This window comes from Tiliqua scincoides, chromosome 5, assembly GCF_035046505.1.
Source record: "Tiliqua scincoides isolate rTilSci1 chromosome 5, rTilSci1.hap2, whole genome shotgun sequence".
In the NCBI taxonomy this organism is placed as follows: Eukaryota; Metazoa; Chordata; class Lepidosauria; order Squamata; family Scincidae; genus Tiliqua; species Tiliqua scincoides.
The window spans coordinates 58,018,729-58,033,324 of NC_089825.1; the positions used below are offsets into that span (position 1 = coordinate 58,018,729).

The window sequence follows — 14,596 nt, forward strand, 5'->3', positions numbered from 1 at the left end:
ATCTATTTCTTTACTCAGCATGTGGTTGGTCTGTGGAACTCCTTGCCGCAGCATGTGGTAAAGGCATTTGGCCTAGATGCCTTTAAAAGGGGATTGGACAAGTTTCTGGAGGAAAAATCCATTACGGATTACAAGCCATAATGGGTATGTGCAACCTCCTGATTTTAGAAATGGGCTATGTCAGAATGTCAGGTGCAAGGGAGGGCACCAGGATGCAGGTCTCTTGTTGTCTTGTGCGCTCCCTGAGGCATTTGGTGGGCCACTGTGAGATACAGGAAGCTGGACTAGATGGGCCTATGGCCTGATCCAGCGGGGCTCTTCTTATGTTCTTATGTCATAGGAACACAGAAGGTTGCCTTCTGCAGAGTAGGACCATTTGTCCATGTAGCTCAATATTGTCCACCCTTCCCTAGCCTCCAGAGTTTCAGACAGGGGTCTTTTCTAGCCACAGCTGGAGATGTGAGGGATTGGACCTGTATCCTTCTGTATGTATAGTATATGCACTGGCACTGAGCTTTGGCCTGAACCCAATGCTCTGGCACTGGGCCTTGGGAGTATAGTACAGGAGTAACTCACAAGAAAACGTGGGAGGTGAGATGGATGTCTATCTTGTCTAGGGCATTCCTTTCAGCTGTTATGAGTTGCAGGAGAAATATTTCCCTTTATGGTATGCAGCAAGTAGCACAGAGTTATTCCCACCACCCAAGTATAGCTGTTACAGCCCCAGGCAGCAGAGACTGCAACTGCCAACAAGAAAACTCCACAATTCAGATAAATAATCTACAGCTGACAGCCTCATTTCCCCACCCCACCAGTTCACCTATATTTTTAAAATTCTGTATCACAGTTCTGTGCACCCCACCTGACTCCATTTTTGGTTTTAACCACATCAAGAAACCACTGGTAGCAACTTCATATAAATAGACAAGAGGACTGATAAAGAAACAAGTTCATTTCATCCCTCGTTTAAGCAAGTTAAACATCAGTTAGGTACCATGTTTACCCTCCAGGTCTTCCCTTCTCCAGGGAAAACATACACAATTCCTTCCATCTTTGCCTACAGGGCTCATTTTCCAGACCTCGACCCATTCTCATTGCCTTACTCTGAACTCTTTTCAATTTGTCTACATCCTTCTTAAAGTGCAGCACCCAAAACTGAATACAGTACTCAGTGCGATCAGGCTATGTTAGAGCCTGAATGAATATTAAAAATTCCCTATGTAAAAAGTACACAGATAGGTACAAACACAGAGAATTAGGTACCTACTTGATCAATTTCCATCAACTTGGGGAAGGCACCCGGCCATTCTATAGCCACTTTCACGATATCTGCGGGAGGAGGCATTTTAATTGCCACAGTTCTTCAAAGCTCGTGAGGCTGAACACCAAATGCTGCAGAGTGTCTCTTTCATTCACAGCTGGAAAAAGATGGGGGGAGGCAGAGAAACACAGTGTTAAAAAAAATTCAACACCATACATCTGTACACATTACTTGACAGATACATAAAAGGTGAGTGTGTTTGTGAAAGATTACACATACGAATATTTTAACACAATCAGTTCTATCATACAGCTCAAAACTAGCCAATCTGTTCAAAAGATGGCTGAAGCATTGAAATGCACTGTGAACAACAGTCATGCATTAGACAGATTTTAAACACAAAATTTTCTGAAAATGAATGTTCTATACCACTGGAGAAACACTCCAAGAGGCTGAACACGACATTTCCACTTTTTGGAGCTCCTAAAGACTCCCCATTAAATCTTTTATTCACCTTTCAAGATGGATGATTACTCCCGAAGTTATGACCAGAAAACATTTTCTCTTTAACTACAGCAATGATCTCCTGTGTGTTCACAAATAGATCATTGCACTATAGCAACCAGGATGTCAGGAGGAAGGCAAAAAAGAACAGTACTTCTCTCTCTCTCTCTCACACACACACATACACACACACACACACACTATTTGGAAAGGTGTATACAAAAGTCCCTATTACTGATCGAAACACACATACTAACCATCTGTGTGCACATGATCTGAAATAACCTCATATATTTATGCTACTATATTTATACCACTATACAAACCAAGCAAAATCATTGGGGTAGGGATTTTATTTTATTGTAAAATTATAGAGAAGATATCTGAAGTTAGGCTAGACAATATATATACTTCAGTTAAAGCCAGAGACAATTTTTCTTTTTAAAAGCATGTTTCTAGTCATTGCAGGGTTGAAAAAGAAGAGTGAAAATGACACATTAAATAGCGTAAATTCTGCCCACATTCTCATTTGTATAATCTGTAATTAAGAGAATGAATCATGATTTTGAAACTATGAGTTTTGGTCATCCAAGTGGTAAAAATGTCTTTTCATGAGAGGACAGGACTTGCTCATCATGAGAGCTGAGAGATGAAGATGGTTAGAGACCAGCACCACCAGCAGTGGCTCTAGACCAGGGGTCGGCAACCTTAAACACTCAAAGAGCCATTTGGACCCATTTTCCAGAGGAAAAAACAAAACAAAACCCTTTTGACATCTAAAATGAAGATAATACTGAATATATATATATATTTTTAACCTTTATGCTCTTATAGGTCCTGTTTTTATAATGTACCCCCTCTTATAGCTTTTAGTTAGTTTTGTCATACATTCTTGTCCTGTGTTTTCAGATGCCTGGTCCTCTATGGTGTTTTGCCTGATTCCAAGGCCATTCTCTGCCTGGAGAATTATGCCCACTTTAAGCAAATTAGCTCCCCTTCTTTCCCCCAACAAATGACCCTGGTTCTGCCCTGCACTCCTGCTGGACCCCACTTCCAGGGTAGCTCGCCTGTTCAACCTGCAGAGGTCCTCTCTCCTGCCAGCAGCCTCCTGCCACTACAGCAGACCCTTGGTCCTCAGCAGGTCTTGGGCACAGCAGCCACACTTCAAACTCCAGTGTCTCCAGCAGTCCATTAGTCACAAAGTCAGTCAGAGTATCCAGGGCAGAGTCCAAAGTCAATAAGCCAAGTCACAGTCCAAGGTCACATTCCAAAGTAAGTCACTCAGAGTATCTAAGTCAATAAGCCCAGTCAGTCTCCTCTCCAACCTGCACTCCTTCTCCAACCCACACCCCTCTTCCTGCCTCAGGTGCTCCTTATATCCCTGAGGGCCCTATTGCTTTCAAGTGGCTGCAGCTGTGCAGCACACTCTGCTGGATGCCCAGGCCTTACCCTTAAAGGGGCCACTGCTGACACCACATGCTACCGCCTCACCAGATCTTCCAGGATTCCAATACATATGCCAGTTATGACATCTGCTTATCTTACATGGATACTAAAGAACTCCCCCCACCTTCCAGAAGCACCCTGCTGGAAGGAAAAAAGGACACAGACTCCAGAGGTGGGGAAGAGAAGAAGGGGGGGCAGCCACAGGCCAGCTTATGCCCTCCCTCACTCAGGTTGCAACCCTCTCCACACTATCCTGGGAGTAAGCCCCATTGGACTTCTGAGCAGACAAGTTGGTTGGAGCTCTCAGGTTGCAGTCCTCTCCACACTTTCCTGGGAGGAAGCTTCACTGACTACTTGTGAGTAGACCTGCACAGGAGGTGGCTGAGGCTACAGCCCTCCACACCTTCCTGGGTGTAGCCCAGGGACTACATCGGGGCTTACTCTCAAACAGACCTGCGCGGGCTCCCACTGGCTCCAAGGCTGCCATCCCAGGCACCCTTTCCTGGGAGTAAGCTTCACCCGCTGTAATGGGGCTTACAACTGAATAGACACACAGGATGTCTCCTCAGCTGTGGAGGAAAAGCCTCTCCTTGCACTGAGTGGGGAGCTGCTCAGGGAAAGGCAGGCTGCAAGGGCTTCCAATGGCTGAGGAGGAGGGAGGCTCAGGATTGGCTGGTCTGTCTGCCAGTGAAGGGCCCTGAGCCATTCCAACTGAAAAAGCCAGGAGCCTGCTGGATGCTGATTGGCTGAGCCTGCTGGAGAGTTGGGGAAGGGAAAAACAGGGAGCTTAAGCCTGCAGAGCGGGCAAAATTGAAAAGGGAAACCAATGTGGGGCAGGTGGGGGTGGAGGGAAGCAGCCTGCCCTCCCAGCACAGGTGCCTCCTGTTACCCCCTTTGCCACTTTCACCGGGAGGAGCCGCAGCAGACAACTGAAAGAGCCACATGCGGCTCTAGAGCCGCAGGTTGCCGACCCCTGCTCTAGACGCTGGTACTCATGGAGCAAAAAAAAAAAAATTCCATCAAATATTATGAATAAAGCATTTCTTTTTCCAAAACAGTGTGGTCTTGGCCAACTGACATAAAACAGACCAGTTTCTACCATTATCCTGATTAGCTATTAGTAGCATCCTGGCAAACCCACCACAGATACTCGAATACATATCAATCTCACAGATAACTTGAGGGCAGGTTTGAGACAAAAATCATGGAATTTTCTATGACCCTCAGATAAGTTGGACGTTAAACGTAGCGGGTTGTCTGACTAATATATTAAAAATAAAATATTGAAATGAATGGGGACCCACCTAGTGGGTCCCGACCCACAGTTTGAGAAACACTGCCTTATATCATCTCCACCAGGAGGGGTAAAGAAGAATGAAATTAAGAGTTACCATCCACATCTTGGTCTCTCACTCTCCTCCTTTGCATTTCTCTTACAAATAAAGACAAGAATAGAATCCTGTTCACGCCCTGCTGGCTTCCTATGCATAACCAGAGTAGAAAAAGCAATGTCTTATGTTAGTCACTGAAGCCAGCATATGCCTGGGCAACTCTCACAAATGGTGTCCTTAAGATTTAGGCATAAAGGAGATTATATAGGCAGAGAGGTCAAATACTTGTACATCTAGCTATCTTCACAGGACTCAGAACGTAGATGTCACTTTTTTCTTGTCGGAAAGCATGCTGACTTTTCACTGAACAACCATCACAGAAGCAAAAAAAGAGAGGAAAAAAAAGTCAGAAAGGGCTGGAGAAGGGAAAGAGACCAACATGCTAAGCATGCACTTGACAGTTAACCAAGCTATGTTTAGTGTGCTGTTCTGGATGAAGCTTAGGCAACTGCAGAAGTATGCATTACACATCATCCTGAAGTTTGGCAAAAATCAGAAATTCAGATGCCAATAAAGTTTTTTTAAAACCAAGATAAATTACCCATTACAGTGCAAGCTCTGAAACTTAATGACAGTTTGTACATTGTGTGTTCCTTCAGAAAACAACATGGTGAATAGGAAGCATAATACAGCCTTGTGGGAGGGGCAGTGGTAGTAATTAACTCACAAATGAAGCAAATTGGACAATCCCTGATGTAAGGCATTAATATAAAATGCATTCACTCTCAGTTTACTCATAAGGCTCTGGGAGATTAATTCAATAACTGAACCAGTACAGGCAGTGTCATTAACTTGTAGATTTGCATTGTTTCATTAATTTTGAGGGTACTCTAAAATCTTGCTTTTGTTAAACAGCAAATATCACTACTTTTTTAGTTATAGTACTGTATTCTTTTGGCTGTAAAGAAAAGAACCATGTGCGTGCAGTGCGTAGCAACTGAGAGGATTCACTGCTAAGTGTTCATCTTGCACAAAACTATCCTCTCTCACACAAAATACACATGTAGGTCTTGGGAACAGCCCCATTCCAAAAGGTCTCTAGTATAAATACCGAGAAGCCCTGAGGTAAACATCCAAATTTGTGTAGATAGCTGTCCACAAGGGATATACACTGTGCACACTGAGACCTCCAAATGGAGTTGAGAATGAATCTGGGGTTGGGATTGTCAGAGGTGCTGGGCTCCTTTGATGAACATGCACATGCCTTTGATTAATTGGACAAAATTACTCTGTCTGAGACAAAAAGTAACTTTCACTTCCTTCCTCCCAGTGTAAAAATAGAGGATAATACCTCTTGTAAAAATACAAGAACAAAGGTGACAGGGGTGACTGCAACAACTACTGTGGCATCTCTCTCCTTAGCGTTGTAGGAAAGTTGTTTGCCCGAGTTGCACTAAAGAGGCTCCAGGTACTTGCAGAGAGCGTCTATCCAGAATTGCAGTGCGGATTCCGAGCCAACAGGTCCACCACTGATATGGTATTCTCCCTTAGACAACTGCAGGAAAAATGCAGGGAACAACGACAGCCACTCTTTATAGCCATCATAGATCTCACAAAGGCTTTCGACCTGGTCAGCAGGGACGGCCTCTTCAAGATTCTCCCCGAGACTGGATGTCCACCCAGGCTCCTCAGCATCATCAGATCCTTCCACAAGAACATGAAGGGCACTGTTGTCTTCGATGGCTCCACATCAGACCCCTTTGACATCCGAAGTGGCGTGAAGCATGGCTGTGTTCTTGCGCCAACCTTGTTTGGGATTTTCTTCGCTGTCATGCTGAAGCAGGCCTTTGGAACTGCAAAAGAAGGCATCTATCTCCGGACCAGATCTGACGGAAAGCTCTTCAACCTCTCCAGACTGAGAGCAAAGTCCAAAGTCCACCTGAAATGTCTGCGTGACTTCCTCTTTGCCGACGATGCAGCTGTCACTGCCCACTCTGCCAAAGATCTCCAGCAGCTCATGGATCGTTTTAGCAAGGCCTACCAAGATTTTGGACTGACGATCAGCTTAAAGAAAACACAGGTCATGGTTCAGGATGTGGACTCACCTCCCAGCATTACAATCTCTGCGCATGAACTGGAGGTTGTCCATGACTTTGTGTACCTTGGCTCAACGATCTCCGACATTCTTTCTCTCGATACCGAGCTAAACAAACGCGTCGGTAAAGCAGCTACCACGTTTTCCAGACTCACAAAGAGAGTCTGGTCCAACAAGAAGCTGACGGAACATACCAAGATCCAGGGCTACAGAGCTTGCGTCCTGAGTACACTTCTGTACTGCAGCAAGTCATGGACTCTCCGCTCACAACAGGAGAGGAAACAGAACACTTTCCACATGCGCTGCCTCCGACGCATTCTCGGCATCACCTGGCAGGACAAAGTTCCAAACAACACAGTCCTGGAACAAGCTGGAATCCCTAGCATGTATGCACTGCTGAAACAGAGACGCCTGCGTTGGCTCGGTCATGTCGTGAGAATGGATGATGGCCGGATCCCAAAGGATCTCCTCTATGAGAACTCGTGCAAGGAAAGTGCCCTACAGGTAGACCACAGCTGCGATACAAGGACATCTGCAAGAGGGATCTGAAGGCCTTAGTAGTGGACCTCCACAAGTGGGAAACCCTGGCCTCTGAGCGGCCTGCTTGGAGGCAGGCTGTGCAGCATGGCCTTTCCCAGTTTGAAGAGACACTTGGCCAACAGTCTGAGGCAAAGAAGGAAGGCCCACAGCCAGGGAGATAGACCAGGGACAGACTGCACTTGCTCCTGGTGTGGAAGGGATTGTCACTCCCGGATTGGCCTTTTCAGCCACACTAGACGCTGTGCCAGAACCACCTTTCAGAGTGCGATACCATAGTCTCTCAAGACTGAAGGTTGCCAATATATAATATATATATAAAAATAGAGGGCAGAGAGGTGGGGGACAAAGAGAGAGGTGGAGATCAGCGGGCAGATACAGAGGTAAGAATAGTGTCTTTAACATATTCCTATCTAGGTCAACTCATTGTGTTCAATGGGACTTATACCTGGGAAAGTTTGTCTAGGATGCCAGTTTAGGCAGAGACACCAAGGACAAGGCTGTGATAGCACCTTTCTCCCCCCCCCTTCTTCATTTGCTCTTAGCTGTCCTTCCCTTCCTCTCATCTCCTCCCCATTCCAATCTGGGGAGGACCACTTTCATCAATGAGATAACCCTATCATGATCACCCAATGTATGCCTACTCAGAAGTAAGTCCTATTGTGTACCGTGGGTGATATACATATGCATGTATGTATGCATATACTGAATCACAGCCAATGTCAAGTCCATAGAAATGCACTGAAAAGTGCAAAATGCAGTTACAAACTCAGCATGAATTATTATGGCCTATTGTCATTATTTAGAAATTGTATTAAGGCAAGACATACTATCTGAACTCAGCTGCTTTATATACAGGCTTATCCAGTAACATTTGAACAGTATATATGGCATTCAGCATACATTTCAACAAATCCATAACAAGAGTAGACCTCCAAAGCATTTAAAACCAATTACTGTAATTGTAATTATATTTACAAAATGGGGGGCCTTATCAGGTAAACACCCTTCCCCCTTTTTTCCTAACAATGCACCCTCATCCATTCATAACAATCACTGTTGTACCTAATCACTTGGGCACCTCACATGATATAACTGGAAGAAACTCAGCTAAGGGTACACAACTCTATGCACACTTATCTGGAATTCAGCTCCCACTGGACCCAGAAATACTTCTGATTAGTAAGCATATGAAAGATTGCACAGGGAAACTCCCAAGCTCTTCAAAGCTTTTTCCAAGCAACTGCATTTTGATGCTGCACTGAAGAGAAATTACTATTTGCTTAGTGTAGTTCTGAGAAGGCTCACGCAGCAAGAAACATTTCAAAAGAGAGTTTTTAACTCAAGCAGGCAATTCAGAGTTTCCGAGGTGGCCGACACTGTCTTGGGAAAAAAAACATGCTGTGATTTTGCACAGAAAATGCAGCACTGCAGAAAAAATATGAAAGATTATCCACTGTGAACTGCTCTCCTCCACACTTCAGGACTTTCCACCCTGCATTAGACACTTTGACTGAACGATAAAGCAACTTATTCCTTATTTTAGTGCTGAGTTCTTTTGATATAAAATAACTCAGCACTAAAACAAGGAATAAGTTGCTTATCTTTCAAAGTATCTAAAGCAGGCTGGAAAGTAATTTGTTCCAATGGCATTTTAACATTATCTCCTAGAGTTACTTCCTGTTTTCCCAAGGGCAGGGGCAGGTAGGTAAAGCAGTAATTACTTACGTGCACAGGATAAGTGAGGCCTCAGTATCTGCGGGGGATCCGTTCTCGAGCCCCCACAGATACCAAAAATCACAGATAATCTAATCCGCGATCTTCGGCCCCTTAAACCCTCAAGAGTGCTTTCTGAATCCCGCAGAGAGCACACATCCGCCCAGTCTGTGGGCTTTGGAATGTCCTTGTTTGTAAAAAAAAAAAAAAAAAAAAAAAAAAATGCTACTTCCAGTTTTCTGATGGAAACCGCAAGTTACGTTTTTATGCCATATAAGGTATACTGAGGCCAGGGAAAGCCTCAGGGGCTTTCCCTTGAAAAACCAGTTTTTTTGGCTGAAAAGGCCATTCTGAAGCCCGCAAAGGCAGCTGGCAGATGTGCACAGCCTCTGCTGGCTTCAGAAGGCCCTCTGGAGGTGACCAGAACACAGCTCCAGGTGCCTCCAGAGGACTCACGTGGGACCAAGACTGGAGGACCCACATTGAGCCAGATCGACAGATGCACAATCTGCAGATACAGAGGCCCCACCTGTACATCCAATTTTTAATATCCCCACAAGCAAAGGTAGAAACCTTTCAGTGTCCAAAATTCATCAGCACCTGAGTGGCTATAGCAGCAGGTCTTTCTTCTTACCTGGCTGCCAGAAAATCTTGTTGGTTTCTAATTTTTTGCAAAAAAAAAAAAAAAATTACAAGACAGAGAGAGAGAAAAAGTGAGAGAGCGCTCACAAATGCACGCAAGTAAGAGTGGGAAGCCAAATGTCTAGAGATGCCATACAAGATATGTGTTCTTATAATGTCTAAGGGTACAGAAACACACAATAAACAATAAGCCCAGCTTGCAAAAAAAGGAAGAATCCAAACCTGACCCTCTTTGCTTCTTTATGGGTTAATAATCCCTAGGAATGAAATACCACTTGGGTCTTCATATTGGTCCTTACTGCAGGCTACGCTTCCTCCTTTGTACGAGGAATGATTGCACCGAAGTTGTTAGTGGGCACTTCTCAAAGTTGCTTCACCAGTTTGCCTCGGACACGTACTTCAGCCATTTTAAAAGATAGCAATCCTTCCATAATTCTGAATGTCATTTTTGCTACAAGAAAAGATGCAGGACTAAGATAAAAACAGGCTGACATGTCAGATGATCACTGAAAAACTCACCCTTCATCTACTTATAGAAAAAGAAATGGCTCCCACACAAAAGAGAAGCAGTTTGAAGTTTCTTCCTATCCAGGGCCAATAGTTGAACTACTGGAACTGTACTTGAACTACGGACAAAATCAAGACTACATCTGTGCTTTATGGAACATGAAGTGCCAAGTGAAAAGATGAGTCTCACCAAAGATCATTAATATTAGGGACAGATTGGGGAAAATAAATGCCTTTAGTGTTACTTTTGAGCAGCAGTGGTTGGGATTATAAATGCAGATACAAATTCTCCAAACCACAATATTAGTGGCCCATTAAGCCTCTTGGGTCATTAGTGACCCAAAAGGTCCATAAATTGGATTAACTCAAATTCAAAATCTTGAATCTTCAGTTTTCCATTTTATCCCTTAAAACAAGGGTGTCAAACTTGTTTCATACAGTGGGCCAAATAGCATTCATGAAGCCCGCTGAGGGCCAGAAGTGATGTCATCAGGCAGAAAGTGATGTCATTAAACACGTTATAACAAAAATAAGCACTTTTTCTCAATGAGGATAAAGAGCTGCGAATGACAGAAGAGAAAATATGCAAATCTTGATCATATTTCAAATTATGAGAGAGCCCAACTTTCATGTGGGCTGCCCTTTCAGCAGTAACACCTCAGCTTGGCTCAGCAGCAGAGAGCTTGAGGGCCGGATATAAAGCTTCCGTGGGCTGCATCTGGCCCTCAGGCCTTATGTTTGACACCCCTGCCTTAGAAGAATGAACTGCAGCATGGACAGACGGTCCCTTTTTAGCCAAGCAAAAGATAGCTGTTGATGGTGCCAACACTGATAACTAACTGTGACCAATGAAATAAGAACTAACAGGTTGGCAGAAAGTAAATACAGGTGGGGCCTCTTTATCCACAGATTTGCTGTTTTACCTCACCGCGAGTCACGAACCTGAGGATCTCCCCACCTGCTGTCCTCTGAACATGATGAGAGATGTGCTCTGGTCACATTTGGAAGCCCTTCTGAGGGTCAAGGAGCATGTACACGGCCTCCCTGACACTCAGGAGGCCTTCTGCCTCCGGAAGGCCAAAAATTGAAATTTCCAGTTTTCGGCCTCAGAACGTGAGCATTCAGAGGACAGCAAGTGGGGAGAGCCGTAGATTGGATTATCTGCGGATTTCAGAATCTGCTGGGGCTGTGTGTGTCCAGGAATGGATCCCTGCAAATACCAAGGCACCACTTGTAATTTCAATCGAGCTTGGAACTTTTTAATTTACTATTATTAAGTTAACCCAAATGGTTAAACTGACAAACATACCTTTGCTTATCTCGCCCTATTTCTTTTATTCTTGGCAGTTACTCTTAAGATTTACTTAAAATGCATAGAGTTGCTTTGACATTATTCTATTTATTGAAACATGACATTCTATTTTCTGCTAATTTTATTTTTACTAGTACTTTGATGCTTGGAGTTATTGTAAGTGGCTCCTCTAGAAATATAATAAAACACTGAAAACATCCTATTTGGCTTTTATCTATGACTCAGAAGGTTCTGGGAACAGGAGACAGTTTTGGAAACAGCAGGTATTCTGCAGGGGGATGCTCAGAAGCAAAGGTGGGAATGCAGTAACACTTCACAAAGCTCTTAGTCCAAAAACCATCCTCAGAGTTGCTGAAGCATGGCACATCCCCAGCGATCTATGATCACATCTCCATGATGGACATGCTCTGATTCACTGTCAGTCACACAGCACACTTTACCTCCCATCGCTGGCAATATGCCCCTATGGTTTCTCTCCAGTCAGTTAAAAACCTTTATCTATTAGACTAGGGACAGGCTGTCTATCCAGCTGCAACCCCTCTGTTTCCCCAAAAGTCAACTCAAGCCGACCAACAAGCCCCAAAGGAAAGTGTCAGTGAATGACAATTTCTTGCAAGGAAAATCATGAGAGTCATGAGAATATTCAAAGTCCTGATACTGACCTTTAAAGGCCTTCACAGTTTGGATCCAGGTTAACTAAAGGACCATCTTCCTCCTTACATTCCAGCCTGCCCTCTTAGGTCATCTAAGGGGGCTCTCTTACAAATGCCACCTTTATCCCATTTTTTGTTCTGCTGCCTCTCCCTGGGCTGTGGCCCCCAGTTCCCCCTCCCAATGGTTTTATTTCTTGTTGTTAACTATTTCACTCACTGTTCATATATAGTTATTATGGAACTTTGTAAGTCACCTTATTTCAGCATGGGAAAGGAGAGATTATATATAAACATCACTACTGCAAGATCCTTACACTGGCATGACATCATATCCCTACCACTTGCTCAACTCTGCTGGATAGGGACACATTGGCAGACAGCAGCCTGAACTCCCTCAGCTCTGCTCCTGGCCTCTGTGCCCATGTAACATTACACCAACTGTATAAGTCAAAACACTCCTGTAACTCAATGGGTAGCTAACACACTTTCCCCTCTTCCCATGTTGCCTGCCCTGCCCACACAGTACAGGATCAAGACTAACTGCATCCAGTCACAGCACATCAGCACCTGCATCTATCACTCAAATTATCAGGCACATTGTCTGGGGTGCTCTCAGTCTAGCCTCAGACCACACATGTTTACAGCACAAAGAGGGAAAATTTGCATAAGGACATAAAAAGGGAGCATCATGCAGCATCAGCCAAGGCTAAGTAGAAAGTATTTTGCCCTAACACTTTTATTTCACCTCCTTTAGCAGGCACTTGCACTTATTCCCACTCAGGATAAGATTGGAATGTATAGCAAGGAGGGTTTGTTTATGTGAAACGCCACAGGCATCTAAGGGTCCAATCCTATCCAACTTTTCAGTGCTGGTGCAGCTGCAATGCAGCCATGAGGAAAGGGAACAAATGTTTCCTTACCTGGAGAAGCACCCTGTGACTGCTTCCCTACTGCAGGATGCAGTGCATGCCTCATTGGCACAGCTGCCACCAGTGCTGGAAAATTGGATAGGATTTGGCCCTAAGACTCCACTTTGCACTGTTGCCACAGGGGGCAAAACCACCTTCCTAGCCAAGACAAAGGCACTCTCCCACCATTGCCCCTATTGGCTAAACTCTCATCATAGTCTCTTTTGCTTTATAGCAACACAGTTGGCCACATGGAACAAAACAGATTCTGTGCATAAAGTTTCCAGCACTGGTTCTTTTCAATGTTTATGTTGGGTGTGCACAGAATCCAGACTAATTTACATTGAGGTTACACTGACATAAGCTGGCTGCTTGTGTGATAAAACTATTGGGCTTTCCAGTCCATGGCTTTTTGCTTTCAGCCCACATCCCACCAAGTCTGGACAGCAGAGTCTGGAGTTCTGAGATGTCCTTTTTTATATATATAAAATATTTCTTATAATAGAAAACAGGTATGTAGTCAGATCACATAATCACTGTCTTTATCCATTTTTGGAAAATTCTATTTACTAATGCAAGCATGTTCCACTCCCACCAACCCCCCAATGGTATCAGATTTGTTCAACAGCCTCTCTTGCTACATTGGACACTGCAATGTACATCAATTCTATGGTTGTTTTCAACAATCCTTTTGGGACAGGGGGAAATTATGAAATGTTCTTATCTGAAGAGTTCTTATTTCTGTGAGGTCTCAATCAATTTGGCCAGGGCATTTGAATATCCTAAAGCTAAATCCAGGAGTCAAAAATCACATGCACACACAATGCCAAACAATAGAGCTGGGAGAGATCTCCAAAGCCATATATTTCTGTTTCTTAAGGCAACTCAAACCAAGCATTCCACAGTTTTATGCTGGATGCGTTTTTTAATAAAAACTACAAAGCCAACTGGAAATGCTTATGCACTAGCAAGAAAGGGACTGATTCATATACTCCAAAGAACAAGTGGTGAACAAAGCAGCCCAGTGAGAATTAGATTTCATCCCGTATTAAAATAAACCACGTGTCTGAGTCGTAACCCACTTTGATTTATTAAGGTTTTTGTTTTTTTGAGATTACAACATTTAAATGCGAAACAGAGGGCTATAGAGAACAACAGTCATACAGTTTTCTGAGTTCCATGTATTAAAATACAATGTCCATCAGTCTTGGTTCAAACAAACATCACCCTTGGAAGTTCAACTACACATGACATTTATGTTATTTCATTTTCTTGCACATTGTGGAGCATTAACTTTTTGTTAGAACAACATAAGATTAGCCACTGTTGATATAAATAAATTGAGAGAACTGATGACACTCAATTGCCAATTGCACTTTGTAGTCATAAAAAAATGGCAGGTTGCTTTTGTTTTCAAAAAGGCCAGAGGTTGGAGACTCAAGTGCTCAGAGCTGAATGCAAAACATGCTTAATTCAAGGATCAGCCATGCTCTTAAAAGCACAAGCTTTTATATTTCAAATGCCTTCCCCAGCAGAGATCCTTCTTCTCTGTAATTCAAATCATGCTTTAGGTCAAGAACAGAGCTTTAACCTCTAACAAATGAGGCGAAAAGACAGGACTCGTGCAGAGTTTGGACCAGTGTACTGGCCCAAATGTAATGCTAAGCCATGTTTTACTTTTAGG

The 14,596-nt window shown here is 43.7% G+C and overlaps 1 protein-coding gene across 2 annotated transcripts in view; it reads right to left on the minus strand.

The window, feature by feature from the left end:
* The window catches only part of ELMO1 (engulfment and cell motility 1), a 351,127-nt gene that overhangs the window by 286,367 nt on the left and 50,164 nt on the right, over nt 1-14,596 (minus strand). For both annotated transcript variants that reach the window (XM_066627043.1, XM_066627044.1), the window contains exon 2: nt 1,268-1,418. In XM_066627043.1, the coding sequence (XP_066483140.1) occupies nt 1,268-1,345 (78 nt within the window). In that variant the 5' untranslated portion in view covers nt 1,346-1,418. The remainder of the gene's footprint in view (nt 1-1,267; nt 1,419-14,596) is intronic.